Consider the following 15928-nt stretch of genomic DNA (forward strand, 5'->3'; position numbering starts at 1 on the left):
TGATAGCAGTTAGATTGGATAAAATACAAACAAATCTGCTTGAAAGGGGAATATTTCTCTTCACAGTGAACGAATATACCTGGAAGTTGACAGATTTTTTTTTCATATTCCAAAGTTTTTCTTAAGTAATGCAGAATGACATTAAAATTTCTAGCAAACACTAGTAAAAACATCCTGGTAAATACAAGGATGTACATTCTTCGTTACTCACAAGGCTGCTGATATTTCAATTCAATTTTTAAAAAAGGTCAATTTGTTAAACCCATATTTCACAAGTCATAGTTAACACACACACACACAAATAGAAATAACAAGAACCAACCAATATTCACACAGAGCACGTATTCCCCCAAGACTGAGTGTGTGCGGTCCAGAGCCCTGAGCCCTGCTTGAACAGCTAACCTTCCAGCTTCTGGTTTTCCTTCTCCATTCGAAGTAGCAGGATTTGCTGGTGTATAGCTTTTTTCCACAGACTCTTGAGCTCCTTTGATTTCTTTTTTTCTTCAACTTTTTCTGTGTCCTCGTCACCAGACAAGAATATAATGAGAGGCTCTTCCTCCATGGTGGGAGAGAGAGGAGACAACGGGAGCAGCTCAGTCCTGTCTAGCCCATCTGCAGAGAAGAAGACAGTGAGAGGCATCCCTCCGTGGTCCCCACACTGGGGCCTTTCCTGCAGAACACGATTTGTTTGTCACAAGCTACCGCACGTTATGTGTGCGCACACACCGCTCTCCTAGTTGCTCTGAGTGACTGAAACTAGAGATTTGAGTAAATTCGGACTGAATTCCCCTTCCAGATTTCCCTCTTGTGGTGAAACCAAACACCAGGCCACCGCTTCTTCTTTCCTATGTCCACAGGAGCGAGTGGGCTACAAAGCAAAGCGGCCTTTCCCCAACGTCTGGCACTTCTGCAATTCATCGATGTGTGTTCTCAGCCTGCGTAACGCAGGGTTGTGTGAGTAGGTGTGGGTGATCTCCTGAGGTCCCTGACCACCAGTGGAGTCCCACAGAATATCACCTCCGAGCAGTGTTGGGCCTTTCCACGCTGAGCAATGCACCAAAGCCTTTCCATTCAGGCACTGTCTGCTTGACTGGCTTGCTCAAGCGGTTTCTCCTTCTACTACAGCTGTTCTCTGAATCTGCCAACTATTTCTCTATGAACAGGATGATACTATCTCTTAAAGCATTTCAATGATGGCAGACATTTCATAGATAGATAGGGTGGATGGATGGATGGATGGATGGATGGATGGATGGATGGATGGATGGATGGATGGGATGGGATGGATGGATGGATGGATGGATGGATGGGTGGATGGATGGGTGGGTGGATGGATGGATGGATGGATGGATGGATGGATGGATGGATGGACAGACGGATGGATGGATGGATGGGTGGATGGATGTATGGATGGATAGACGAACGCACAAACTTTAGCTCCCTGGGAACAGCATGTAATATCCTCAGGTCTCCATCTCCCATCCGGATGCCCTTCTTGTTCAGTCCCTCCCAACTCTCTGACCTGAATGGTCTCTCAATACGAATCTGGAACTTTCCTGGGACATGGTTCTCCCAACGACGACGAGTGTAATTTTTTTTCTGTGAAGCCCTGGGACCATCGCAGGCAGATTTAATGTGAGCTTTAGAAATGTCATTTGATTCTGTTTATAAATTCACTGATCTCTGCTTTTAAGCGCCTGCTCCTCCTGTGTTTGTATCCTGGTGACTGTTCTGAGCTTCCTGACAGTTTGGTACACTTGATTTCTTATTTCTTGGTTTTGGATAAATGCAGTCAAGGCTATGAAGCTCTTGAAATATTATATGATTTTGAAATTCAGAGCAGGGATCATAATCTTCCTTCAAGATTCTCTCGCTAAGTTTTTTTCAAATACAAAAAATGTTTCAATTTCATTTTCCTTTTGTGCCCAGGATGGAACTGGGCTCTCATGGGTCCTGGAAGTACTGTAACACTCAGCTACACCCCAGCCGGGGTCCTCTATCTTTTTCAATGTCCCCACCCCTCACCAACCCCCCCCACTCTCCTTCCCACTGTGATTAGAAAATAAAGTGCATATGATAGCCATTGTGTGAAACTTCCTAACATATCTTTGAGTCAAGTATATAACTAATTTGTGTGAGTGTTTCCTATGTGCTCAAAAATGAACTAATTTTCTCTACAGTTCCACATTCTTTATTATAGTTCACATCCCTATACTGGATTTTCAGAGGGAAATTTGTCAAGCTCTCAAAGAAGCACTATTGAGTCCTTTCCTTCCCTGGTCCTCCACATCCTTTTCTGGCTTTCAGGTAGACACGTGCTCTCTATACTGTCATGCCTCTTTCTTTCCTGCTGTTTTGTTTAGGGTTTTGCTGTAATCGTTTTAATAGGTCTAATAGATCACAGAAAGCTACCCATGCTCCCTTTTGGTTGCTATGTAACCTAACCATTGCAGTGTGATCTACCCATTTCTTTATTGTTTGACATTTTTGTCACTTTGTGACTCTAGCGCACAGCATTACCAGTTTCCTAGCATTGCAGAGTCACACCCAAGTCAGGAATCCCACTCACTCACGCCTTCATTCGAGCATGTGTGAGCTCTATGGTCTCACGTGTTAGGCCGATCACTTTACATAAGCTGCCAGGAGCACACAGAGGCTATCACCACCCCCCACATTCCCTTAAATATCTATACATTAGGCGCCCTCACGCTGTTCCCTAGCCTAAGACACTCATGAGGAGGAATTCCTGAATGATGGCACTCAGACCTTTTTGCTGCTGCATTGCTGAAGGGGACTTGTTCACAGGAGATGCAACCCGGAGGAAAATCCGCTGTCTCCAGGAGACTCTTCGAGGAGTGACCGGGGTTCCTCCGGCATTTAGGGACTCGTTGCTGCAGGTAGATGACGTCCTCTTTCTCCCTTCTCCATCACTGCAGAACGTCAACAAATATGTAACTGATAAGGAAGACACACACTTCATAGAGAGATGGGGGCACAAGCCATTCAAAAGTTCTGCCGCAGGCAAGCACAAGGCACAGGCAACATGGAAAGAGGAGATAGCAGCGCTCTTGCCTCCCATCCGCCATCTCTTGGGAAGCCTGCAATCCAGGCCACAGCCCAGTCACAGAAAGTCAGCTGTTTCTACTCCTTCCTTAGACAGCAACCAGCCCTGGTCCTAATCTGTGGAATATCTGTCCTTATGCATGTGAGGAACAGCTGCTTAAATAATGACTTTGTACACTGCCCAGGAAACGAAACTGAGCTCTGATCCCAAACACTGTAAGCCGTGCATCCCATGCTCAGAAAGAGCTTTGCTTACAGCTCACTCTAGGTGTATACAAGATTGCTTCAACGTTATGTGCCTGGTAAGATTGATAGCTATCAAATATCCAGACCATGGCAGAAAAAAAAATAACCCAAATACAAGGAGAATGGACAACCTGAAGGTTATCCTTAAGATACATGTAAGTAATTTTAAACAGTGAGCCAGCCAGGTATGGTGGTGCATGCCTTTGATACCAGCACTAGGAAGACAGATAAAGGTGGATCTCTGTAAGTATTGAGCCAACTAGAGCTACACAGTCAGACTCTATCTCAAAAAAAAAAAAAATTGCAGTTAGCCAGATTTGAATGCACCATGACTTACTGGTTTACTATGCTGCTGTGCATTTAGATTCCCATCAGAGAAACAGTGTACAGATATCATCCACTGTAGACAAAGGAACTGATCTAAGATCTCTAACCTTTGGGTGACGGCAGGGAGGAGTGTGCCATCCCTGGACCTCGGAGCTCTGTGAGACTCACATTTCGAAATTCTGTTCTATGCTAAGACTTTCATTGTTTTAGAGAAAAGGCCACTTCTGAGTTCGCTAGGCTCTGACCAAAGGAAGGACAGTGTGACTCACAGTTACTTTCCAGACCAACTCTGTTTGCAGTGAGATGACCATGCGATGGTGAGAGCTGCTGAGGCTGAGAATATTTTACTTTCTGAAGTGTCATAGTCTTTGGTCGGTCCTGGGAGGAGGATGAAGGCGGCGGCATTTACAGGTGGCGATACCCACAAAGGTCAGCCTTAGCTCAGAAACAATTCTCAGCTAGAAAAGCCACTGGCTCTCAGATGCTCAGAGCTCGGTAGTGCTGAGCAATTAATACAAGGAGAAAACTTCAATACCACCCATTATATTTTCACTCATATTTACTCTGTACATCTGCTCTTAAGATTATCAGGAAATGCAGTTTCTTCTTCTTCTTCTTCTTCTTTTCTTCTTCTTCTTCTTCTTCTTCTTCTTCTTCTTCTTCTTCTTTTTCTTCTTCCTCTTCCTCTTCTTCTCCTTCCTCTTCCTCTTCTTCTTCTTCTTCCTCCTCCTCCTCCTCAACCTCCTCTCCTTCTTCCTCCTCTTCTTCTTTCTCTTCCTCTTCTTCTTCTTCTTCCTCCTCCTCCTCCTCCTCAACCTCCTCTTTCTCCTTCTTCCTCCTCCTCTTCTTCTTTCTCTTCCTCTTCTTCCTGCTCCTCCTCCTCTTCTTTACCTTCCTTCTCAACTCTTTGTCTTCCTACTCCACCTCCTAATTTTGCTTGATTTGTTTTTGTCTTTGAGATAAGCTGTCATGTAGCCCAGACTGGCCTCAATGTCTTTATATGTTCAAGAATGATCTTGAACAACTTCTAATCCTCCTGCCTCTACCTCCTGAATGCTGCAGATATAATTGTATACTACTATGTTCAGTTCACGTGGTGTTGCAGATCAAAATTCAGAGTTTCATCAATGCTGGACAAGCACTGGACCAAATGAGTTCTATCTCTAGCCTCAGGAACAGTTATTTCTAATCTGACTTATCTTCTCAGAAATATTGCTTTTGGATTCACTAAATTAAAAGTGAAACGGGATGTAGGTGTGAACTAACTTGCATATTGTAAGTGTCAAGCTGTCTTATTAACATAAGTATCTGAATTCATACATCTCACAGTCCCGAGTCCCCTTTGACATGGATCCTGGATGAGGTGATAACCCCACTGGTGACCAGTGTTCAAAACTCCCTGCAACACTGAAGTGCTTTGCCTTTATATCAGCTTGGGGGAGACATAGTTCAGGCATTTTCCATTCAGCATTTTGGTTCAAAGGCTCCCCATCTGTCCTGCTGAATACTCATGGAATGTTACCTGTCTTCCTTCTGTCCGTTACTTCCTTCTGGAGTTACTTTTGTTGTCCATCAAATGCAATGTTTACGCTGTCTGCTATAAAAGCACCCTGGTCTTTAGCCCACTAAGACACACTTGCAAACTTCACAGCATCTGACTGCAAGCCCCGTGATGTGAATGAACTGGCAGACATTTTTTTTATCCATATGTGGAGTTTAACTGCTAAAATTCAGTGCCTGAATTGTATACCAATAATACTGGAAAGAGAATATGGACCCTTTACTCATAGGTAAAGCCTACACTTTGCAAAAGCAGTTGGAAATGGGGTGAAGGCTACCCTGCTTCACTTACTAGGAGAGGAAATGAAACGCGATTGGAAGGCAGCTCCTAGGTAAAGGCTTATCCATGCAATGAGCATGTGCAATAACTGCAGCTCACTGCCGGACCAGCATGTGGTCAGAAGTGTGCATGGTGAAAGTGGTCATTTAAGGAACTGAGACTCTATGAAACATTGCACACTGATTTTCTGATATTCTGACTTGGGATTCAGGGTAAACTGTAATAGTGGACATGAGGGACAACTTTTTTGTCTTTTTAAACTTTCTCTTGTTTGCCTTTTTTGCTTTAAAACTACATTAGTTTTCACTTTAACTTCCTTAGATTTAAGATTTAAGACAAGCATAATATCAAAGCTAAACTGCTTGTAGTGTCTACTACAAGAAGACAGAACACATACAGAACCGTCCCAAGTATGGCTGCTTTTGTCCTTACAGTAGACACACAGGGTGGGTGCTATGATTCCCATTGCTAGTGAGAAACCCTAGGTAGAAAAAGGCCAAATAACCTGCTCGTTTCCTGTGACAACTAGCAATGCAGTCTGAACTCAGAGGCAGGCAGGCCAGAGTCCAGAGAAATGTTAAAGACCTTTGCATTCGCTCCTACAAAGCTCCGGGGCTCTTACAAAACAAAGTACCACAAGTGACTCGCCTATGTAAATGCCTTACTACTTGCTTAGCAATACATGAGATTCAAAGCTTGTATGCTTATTTAAACAAAAGGATGAAGTAAAAATACCTTAACTATACCTACATGTATGTATTTTTAAAATAATCAAACACATAATATACATATTTTCTCTTAAGTTTCCATATGACCCGGTGATCACTTCCTTTTGTGAGTTGTAACATAAGCATGTGTCAGATAAAGTGCTTCATAGGGCATAGTTGGGGAAAGTATTCCATGTCAGGGCTTCCTGTACCTGAGATTTATGAAATTTAAAATAAACAAATAGGAAACCAGGACAGTGTGGAGAGCTTGTGACCACTGGCAGGTTGGTACAATCTTTGTTACTTCCTGCCACGAGGTTCCAATTAATCAAGTGCAATTAATCAAGAACCACAATCTGGGAGCCTTGTGAGGAATCTAGAGGGGAAGGGAGACTATGTATCATTCTGATCACCGCTGAGGCTACAGAGCCAGGGCTCTGAACGTGACACTCATAAAACATGGATAGAATGTGGGGTAACTAATGCCTCAAGATGATGGTTTGATGTATCCTTGGGGAAGCAGGTAGAAGCCTGACCTAATGAACTATTGTTATCCCTGGGCTTCTGTGAACACAGAATTTTTACTACATGCTTGCTTGCTTTAATAAGAATCAATCCACTGGGTACCAGATAGAATGAAGGTGTGCTGATGACAATTTTCCTACTGAGGCGAGAGAGATCTGCTTTACACTAATATAAATCCTCTCCCCAGATTTACAGCATATTCTGCTGAGCAGCAAACTGTCTCTTGGCCCTCCTGCACCTCCCAGCACCCAATAAAACCAAGGATCATAAACTTCAAACTCATGATTGCCCACTGGCAAAATCTTCATCTAAATCATTTTATTGCATCTAAATGCATTACAAGTCGAGACAAATATTGACACTTCCCTAGTCCAAAGCAGCTGCTTATCAAACATGGGCAAGTTCCCCCTCCCTGAATGTCTTAAGAAGCCTGCATAGGGCAACAAACCAATGAAACTTTGGTTCTTTCCGACATGGCCCACAGTGCTTAATAATTTACAACTGCATCAGCAGCACTCACAGTCTGTGCAAGTTCTGGCTTTCACCTGGGCAAACATCTCTCATGCTATGGAAAATCTTTACTGACTAAACAGAACGCAGATTCCGCCACTCTAGCAGAAATCACTACAGTATCTTGAGTGTGACCAAATGTGAGAGGTTAGACAGTGGAACAAGGCACAGGGAAAAAGAAAAGAAGAATGGAGAGTTTTACACTCTAGATTCCACTTCCTGAGTGCAGAGACTGAAAAAGTGTTTTGTACATTGGGTTTAAAATATCTCTCAGTTGGTTCTATGTTTACTCATAATCCTGCAATGTAAGATAAATAAAACCATACCTAGTAAATATATATAACCTTTCCCAGAATCAGCCTAATACCTAATAAAACTAGGCTAGATGACATTCAAACCCAGAAGACACGAGGCAAAACACTTATATTAAACTCACAACTTCTTTTTCCTTTTTCCTTTCAGTGCTAGAAGCTAAACTCAGAGCCTTTTACATGTTAGGCAACTGCTCTTCCACTGAACTTGTTCCTCTGTTGGGCTTCTGAAATGGGAGAAGTGGCCTTTAAGTGGTCATCCTACAATACCACCCCCCCCAAAAGGGCCATCAATTATAAGTATCAGAAGAGTCTCTGTTTTTTAATCTTAGCATTGTGGCCAAATGAGTCTCTGAAGATGTTTCTCTTCATGCATGGCCTATTGTAGAGCAATCTTTAAAACTTTTATTGCAAGTACAAAGAAGTCAACGTGTTAGATTTTGACAGGGAGGTGGCATGTGCTCTCAGGAGACTGGTGACACAGGCAGAGTAGGGAAAGTAGAGCAGGCAGAGAGCGGGTGCTTATAGTGACAATGGGAAATACACCACTCTGGATGTTTTTCAGAGAAAGTGAGCGACCCTCCAGGAAACAGTATTACCACCATCCTTCCTGTCCATAGCCAGGAACTTGTTGCTTTCCTGACTGTGACCAATGGGACATCGGCAAGGTATCAGCAACGCCTCGCAGGAACCACCAATATGAGAGGAGTTAGGGTGAGGAGAGGCAGACTGCTTCTCTCCCCGGATCCTCCTGCTTTGGCAGGCTTCCTCAGGATGCTCATTTCTCTATCTTCCTGGGATCAGGAAAAAACAAACAAACCCTCCTCATATGCATATTAAATCCCTATCTACCAGCTAATCCACTGTTGTAACTTTAAATTTCAATTGGAATTTTCTTGGAGACCTGGGCTTTAAAAGAATTTCAGTGCAGAATAGAGTAGAAACAGGACTTTAGCTAGCAATGACATTGTACATGGCTCTCTGTGATCTCTGATCACACCACAGGGCGCATTTCTGTTTCCACAGCCCTCAGAGTGTGCAGAATGACAGCATGCATTCAGAAGACAACCAAAACTGTATCCTTAACTGATGCGGCTAACCACCGGGAAATGGGGAAAGTTATCAAAGGAAAATGTTTGGCGTGTTAATCACCTTGACTCTGAAGCAGTGTCCTGTCTAGCAACAGGAAAACAGGAATGATATTAGCAGAGAAAGATAAATGCCCCAAACCAGGATTTAAAAAGACATTCCATAAGTCATCAATAAATCAATAAATCATCAATAAATAAGTCATCAATAAATCCCAGGCAAGTTAATTCAACAGTGAACCCTAGTAAATAATCAGACTGATCAATGAATACAAGTGAATTACAAAATAAAAACTATCCCACAAACAGTTGGTCACCAATACTTCTCTTTCTCATTAAAAATTATAGAATTGAAGCACTGAGTATTGCCATGTAAAATAACCATTTACTTTGACCAACAAATTTCAATATAAACAATTTTTAAGCATAAGCTTAAAACTTGTAAAGTAACTCCTCACCAACACAGAAAATTGCTGGAATGGAAATGCAGTATTTAGTGAATATCCATTATAAAAACATGCATCAACAGGCACAGTCATGACTCAGCTACCAAGAAAAACAATATTAACCTTTCAAAAATTAACTTGAGCTAAGGTATTAATCATAAAAATGCATGTATTCCTTTTCTGCTGCAATTTCAAATCTGTGCAAATGAATCTATCAGCTAACAAACTGTGACATTCAAAAGACCTTGACTCCTTTTTTCTCAGTACCCTCACATGAATTAATAATTCAGAACAGTGGTACTGTTCTAAAAAGTAACACTGTCATTAGCCTATATCCAGCTATGTCCTATTCCCAACTCGGTTAGGAATATTTAGAGATTCATTTATGCAACTAGTAAGATATTAGGTACTCAAGTGACAGGAAAATTATAGCTGATAATATTATATACCTCCTTCCCTCATCATTATGAATAGTTGGAGGTATCATCATAATTGTATGCACATGATGTTCTCTCTATAAAAAGTAATAATGAGAGATGTAGAGTTCAGAAGCTACTGAATTAAAACCATTCTCTTAGATGTCATCATTCTTGGGAAAGACATCCATCCTAATGTATTAAGAACAAAGGATGTGGTACAATCTACTCACACATATACTACACTGAATAATCTACATTTGTGCAAGGAGAGAGTTTTATAAATGTACACAGCAAATGCATCAAAATTATTAATTAGTCAATATAAAGGATTAAAGGAAATCCTGTAATATTTTGTAATTTTCTATAAATTTGATATTAATTCAAAACAACAGAAATATATATTCTCGTCAAGATTGTAAGTAGTATATTTATGTCCAAGCAACTTGTTAGTTGAATACACCTAAGAACATACATTTTGTCCAATACTTCTATTCTGAAGACATCCATTAATGATACATGTGCATGGACAACTGAAAATATATATAATAACTGTCACAACAGAAAAATCTTACAACCCCTTCTTGTCCATGCACAAAAGCATAGTCAGATGATATATTAGACAGAAGACTTCATAGCCACAGAACTTAATGCACTGCAGCCACCTACAGCCAAGAATGGATGTCACAAAGCAATGCCAAAAGAAGGCAGATACAGAAATAAAGGATGCGCCCTCATCCCATGTGAGCATTTCAAAGCAGCAAAACTCAGCTCTGCTCTGTAAGGTCAGAAGGTAGCAATGATCTAAGAAATAGGAGTTGCCACCAGACTTCTGGTCCACTTCCACTTGTGAACAGGTGAGTGTCGACATGATGGTGTTCTCTCTTTGGTGGCCCACTGAGCTGTGGACTTAGAGTTGGCGGGCTATCCGGTGAAAATGATTTGGGGTTTTTGTTTTACCTAAACGGTACTTCAGACCCGCTGACTCTGTGCTATGAAATTAAAAGAGTTGGGGGTGGGGGGGTACCTATTCTCTAATTTTTAGAATCTATCACAATTGGAAAAAACATCAAAAAGTACTTATACAATGTTCTGTATGTTGAGGACTTTATTCATTCATCGGCAACACTGAAAATACCATAGCAACTAAACAGTGGATTTTGCTAACCTCAGACTCATGTGTATATACCCGCCTTCTGACTTCAGTACCCTCTCATTAGCAGAGTAATGGGGAGGGGGGTATGGGAAATAAGCATCAAAAATAAACCACAAACAAGCATGAATCCCAGAAGGCAAATAAACAACCTACATTGAACAGCAGAAGTATCCTCTCTGTGTTAATGACAACCTCGGAAATAGCCTATGATTCACGTCCAGTCTCTGCTGACCCTTCAGCTTCTTAATAATTTTTGCTGTCATTTTGGGAAAAGGCTGTTCCCTACCTAAGGAAGGAAGATAGGGCTCTCCCTACATGCTTACCTCAACTATGTTAACCCCTTTGAATGGACTTACTGAATGATGTATTTCTGTGAGAAGACTAGTAAAGATACCTTGACGGTGGGAACTTTTGGTTCTCTAAACTCACAGCATCTATAGTAGACTATGGAATGCAAACTTATTTAGAAACTTTTCTCACAATATTCCCCCATGAAAGTTCTTTATTCTATTGGCCTTCTGTCACCAAAGATTCTGTTTGAACACATTGTATTAATGCAAAAGGAAATTTCACATTCTTAATCCTGCTAACCCAACATGAATGAGTGGGGCACAAATGGACAAAGGATACTCAGAAATAACTCTAGGATGTATCCAATCTACACATTTAATGAGGCCTATCTACTTATACACTAGCTTTCAGATGTCCTTACATCTACAAGAAAAGAAAACAAAAGACTAGCCAAGAAGGTATCAGTGGCACACATGTTGGCTGACAATACCCAACTCTCTGCTTGACTACAAGGATTGCCAACCATGAAACAACTGGAAACAGCCCACACATCCATCAACAGGAAAGCAGATAAACTATGCTGAAATAAGCAGAATACTACACAGTAGTAAAAAGGGAATGAGTTCATCTAGACACAAAAATAGTAAGGAAATTGGGATTGTTAAGCCAACAGTAACCCCTTAGAGGAATCCTATCATGTCCCATAAACTGACAATAATCCACTTAGCAGTTACAGAACCAATATAATCTCAACTTAGAAAGAGGCTCTTCTCTAAAGTCCATTGTTTCTAAAAAGGGTATTCAGGGAGAGTTGTGTAAATGTTCTAGGGCAAAAACAGAAAGAAAAGCTACGAGGTTCAGATCTCATGTTCTGAGGGAACCTACTGATTTCTCCTGAGCCTATCTCACAGCATACAATGAGACTCAAATATGTCAACCTGGAATTGAAAAAAAAATCAAAGTAATGCCTTAGAGATACCCCAAGTACTCACAAATAAAGAGATATTGCACCCAAACTGTTAGCATGGCTGCTTTAGTCAGTGCCCTTGTGGTGCCAAAAATATACCCAGAGACATAAGAAGAACAGAAGCAAGACTGTGAAAAGCTTTCTTACTACATAATGACACCAGGTCTTGTTTCCAACCACACAAAGTTTACATTGTGGGATGGTGGCTAAGAAGGGCATTTCATAGATCAAAAACTTAATTCAAAAAGATATAATCACATCACCAAAACGCTTTGTTAAATACACACTCTAATTATTTTTTCTTAATAAGATTAATGGGAATTGAACTCAGAGCATTAGAAGCAGGTTAGAACAAGCACACAGACACACGGGTTTCACTCTGAAATTAACTGGCCACTTTTTTTTTTTTTTTTTTTTTTTTTTTAGTAACATTATCAATGTATCACCGGAGCAAAATGGCACTTGGCAGACAGCACACCGTGGTCTCACCTGATTTCATTTTCATACTGTGGGGACAGTCTACCTGAATTCTGATAAAAGCTTTTCAGGAAAGAGGGAGCAGTGAAGGAAGGGGCAGAGAAGGATGTGTGAAGGCTTGGAAGGCTGCAGGAAGAATTACTCTCCTTGTACATGCGCCGGGCTGACGGGACAATGCTGAGTACAGAAAACACAGCAGAGATCTCTTACAATCCACATTTCAGCAGAATCGACACTTACTAAGAAAAAGCACAGAGATAGGTTCTCGCTACTAATTTACTCTTTCCTTGAAGGGCTGCGAGCTAGCGCTGGCCCAGAACTTACAGAGGAGAGCAGGCAGTCCTCTGCTCAGTGGCTAAACTGAAGCGTCCCCCTTCACATGTTGTATCTCTTAACACTTTGGGGACAAAACATCTGCTTACATGCAGAAGAGACATAAAGGGTCGGGGGAGGAAAAACACAAATAGTTACAGGAAGACGATTTACCTGAGAGGATAAACTGATAATGAATAATACAAAGATTAACAATTCTAAAGATGCAAACCCCTTCTACATATTGGTACACATGTTTGGCAGATGTCAGTCTCCACACACAATATCTCTGGCTTATCCAACATTATAATCGTGTTATGTCCTATGTAGACCTGAGGCACTGTTAATCCAAAGCCTTAGATCTCCCCCATGGCTTTGTTAATAAACAGGGGGTTTACAGCACAGAATGCATCTAAATAACAGAAAGTGGTAGCTTTTTATACTGATGATGATCAAAAGTATTTGAAAGCATAGGATACGACTTTTGGAAAAGTCAGGGAAGAATTAGAAGAGACACCATTTGTCTTTCAAACTGACTGATACCGTTTATTCTTGATAATAGTTTGCTCTCGGGGTGAAGAGATTTGTTGTCTTAGGTAAAAATCAATAGAGTAAAAATCAGATTGTGTATAAAATCTTGGTTTGCATATGAACCACTTAATCTCCTTCTTACGCACACAGGTTCTGAAGACAATTCACTGATTTTCTTTATCTTGGTAACCTATGTGCTTTATAACCTACTTGGCTTTTGGAATTCAAATCAATCAGAAAACAGCAGTGAAGGCTTGGAAGCCTCATGAGAGGAAAACATGATTAAAAAAAAAACAGAAAAGTAAATCTGATAACGCTTCATAGCAAAACTGGCCTCTTTATATGACGTTTTTGTCTTCAGATGGTTTTATTTATGTCTCTGACTAACATGGACAGTCAATCCCTCTGTCAACATGAAAGACATGGAGAAAAAAGGGGGAGCGGGGGGAGACAGCAGTAAAACATGGATCTGAGCTGAAGAGGAAAAAGCTCCATGTTTTACCTTTACCCCGTCATACCTGACGACAAATAATTTTTGTTAAAAACAATATATATATATATATATATATATATATATATATATATATATATATATATATGTGTGTGTGTGTGTGTGTTTCATAGATATCATTTTAGATAAAATGATAAAATGCGTAGTAGTTGTCATACTTTGCTTTAATTTGCTATATAGTAAAACACAGCCCAATGTTCTCTCCTGTGTGAAGGGAGCTTAGACATCTGCCTCAACCTGGTATGTGACTTCAGACTGACAAGAAGCTGTAGGCTGGACATCGATGCTGTGTGACTCCCTCGGAGCCAACACTGAAGAGACAGGATGTAATATGTGCCAGGGCGTTTTGGGGGTTGGGGGACAAAACGATCAAATGCCATGTTTTCTCTATTATTTCTGGAGCAAAAAAAAAAAAATTAAAAGCTTCCCTTTGAAATGATAGGAGTTTCTCAGGGAATACCGTAACCTCAGCCATCTTCCCTTAACTGAGAGAAGTGCACCCCTTACTTCCCTGCTCCTTCTGAACCCTAACATCTGGTGAAAGCATGAAATACAATCCACCCTGACTCCAAAGTGACCCAAACAGAATGACATTAAACTTTGCCGTCCCATAGTAGGGGACAGGCCAGGACCTACCTGCATTGTTCGCTGGAGCTCTGCCTCAGTAGAGGGGACCGTAGGCCGTGGGCCTTGCCATCTTGCAAGTTCAGCTTCCTCCTTGAACTTGAAGGTGGGTGGCTGAATGTGTGAGCCCGTCTTCGGAACTGTGGAGAGTCGGAGTCCTCCTCTGGGAAGGCGTGCCAGGCGGAGGACAGTGGGGAGGCTGGCGGTGTCCCAGGAGGAGAGTCCCCTGGTGAGAAGTCCTACAACAGAAACCAACCGGGAAGGTGTCTGCCGCCACCGGGCTTGCTACAGACACCAAACACCCAGAACTGAGCGGAGAAAGGGGACCTGACTCATGACAAAACTGTTTTGTTTTTCTTTTTACTCAACCCTGGTGAAGATTAATCTGTTTCATCACAACCCACTGCTGCTGATAAGCAGGTGTCTCAGAGCATCCTAAAAGACAGTCAGGAAGGCAAGATAAGAAAAGGTACTCTCCCCCCTGAGGGCTGTGGTAAAATGCTAGGGCTACTAGTCCCTTCCCATTGTTGCCAGAGAGATGAGAAGAGGCCATGACCCAGAGAGGGCGGAGTCTAACGCAGGGATCTCCTAACTTCTGACCTATGGCTATGCGCGTTTCCAGGAATGTCAAAACAGTATCTCAGTGCCAGTGTGCCTGGGGCTCAGGGCAAAGCCTTTGGAAAAATAAATTTAAAGCCCATGAATTATCTTCCTCCACTCTGGATATTTCTGTCTAGTGGCATGATCTCTGTGGTAAATTTCTTTGAAAAGACATGAAAAACAGGAAATGAACCAAAGGGAGCCCTCTGGAATGCCTCTCCCATCCGGTGAAGAGGCAACATAAATCTTTCAATCCAGTCAGGTATGCTACTTAAACGGGAACCACAGTGAAATGGCTTGACGAGCCGGGCTCTGGATAATAGACACATACCAACAGGTATCTGGTGCCAGCAAAAGTTTAATTAAAAAGAAAAAAAGAATAGTGTTTTCTTAGGACAACAAAGGTTGATAGTGCCCCAAGTTGCATATTGCAGAAAACAGGAAACAGGAAACCCGCAATAGGGGCTGTCTGTGAGACAGACGATGATGTTGCAGCTGAAATAGAAGGAAAAACAAAAAAGAGGAAAAAAGGTAACAAGGAAAAAGAATAACAAGTAGGAGCCTCATGTGCATGCAAGTATGTGTGTATGTGTTTGTGCCTTCTGTGTCTGTATGTATGCCTTGTGTGTGTGTGTTTGTGTTTTGTGTATCTTTGTGTGTGCCTTGAGTGTGTGTTTGTGCCTTGTGTGTGTGTTTTTGTGTCTTGTGTGTCTTGTGTGTCTTTGTGTGTGCCTTGTATGTGTCTTGTGTGTCTTGTGTATGCCTTCTATGTGTGTTTGTGTTGTGTGTGTCTTGTGTGTCTGCGTGTGTCTGTGTTTGTGTCTTGTCTGTCTGTGTTTGCCTTGTGTGTGTTTATGTCTGTGTTTGTATTGTGTGTCTGTGTATATGCCTTTTGTGTGTGTGTCTATGTGTGTGCCTTGTCTGTGTCTGAGTGTCTATGTGTGTGTGTATGTTTATGTGTGTCTATATATGTGTCTGTG

General features: G+C 41.6%; 1 protein-coding gene across 4 annotated transcripts in view; it reads right to left on the reverse strand.

The window, feature by feature from the left end:
* Tbc1d4 (TBC1 domain family member 4) overlaps positions 1-15928 on the reverse strand; it is a 162244-nt gene that overhangs the window by 20263 nt on the left and 126053 nt on the right. For 2 of the 4 annotated variants that reach the window (XM_029468868.1, XM_021181592.2), the window contains 4 exons: positions 14361-14587; positions 12383-12547; positions 2767-2930; positions 403-612 (listed from right to left, as the gene is read on the reverse strand). In XM_029468868.1, the coding sequence (XP_029324728.1) occupies positions 403-612; positions 2767-2930; positions 12383-12547; positions 14361-14587 (766 nt within the window). Of the gene's footprint in view, positions 1-402; positions 613-2766; positions 2931-8681; positions 9796-12382; positions 12548-14360; positions 14588-15928 lie in introns of those variants that run through there. The other 2 variants (XM_021181593.2, XM_029468870.1) reach the window with 2 other exon arrangements.

This window comes from Mus caroli, chromosome 14 (genome assembly GCF_900094665.2).
Source record: "Mus caroli chromosome 14, CAROLI_EIJ_v1.1, whole genome shotgun sequence".
NCBI classification, from domain to species: Eukaryota; Metazoa; Chordata; class Mammalia; order Rodentia; family Muridae; genus Mus; species Mus caroli.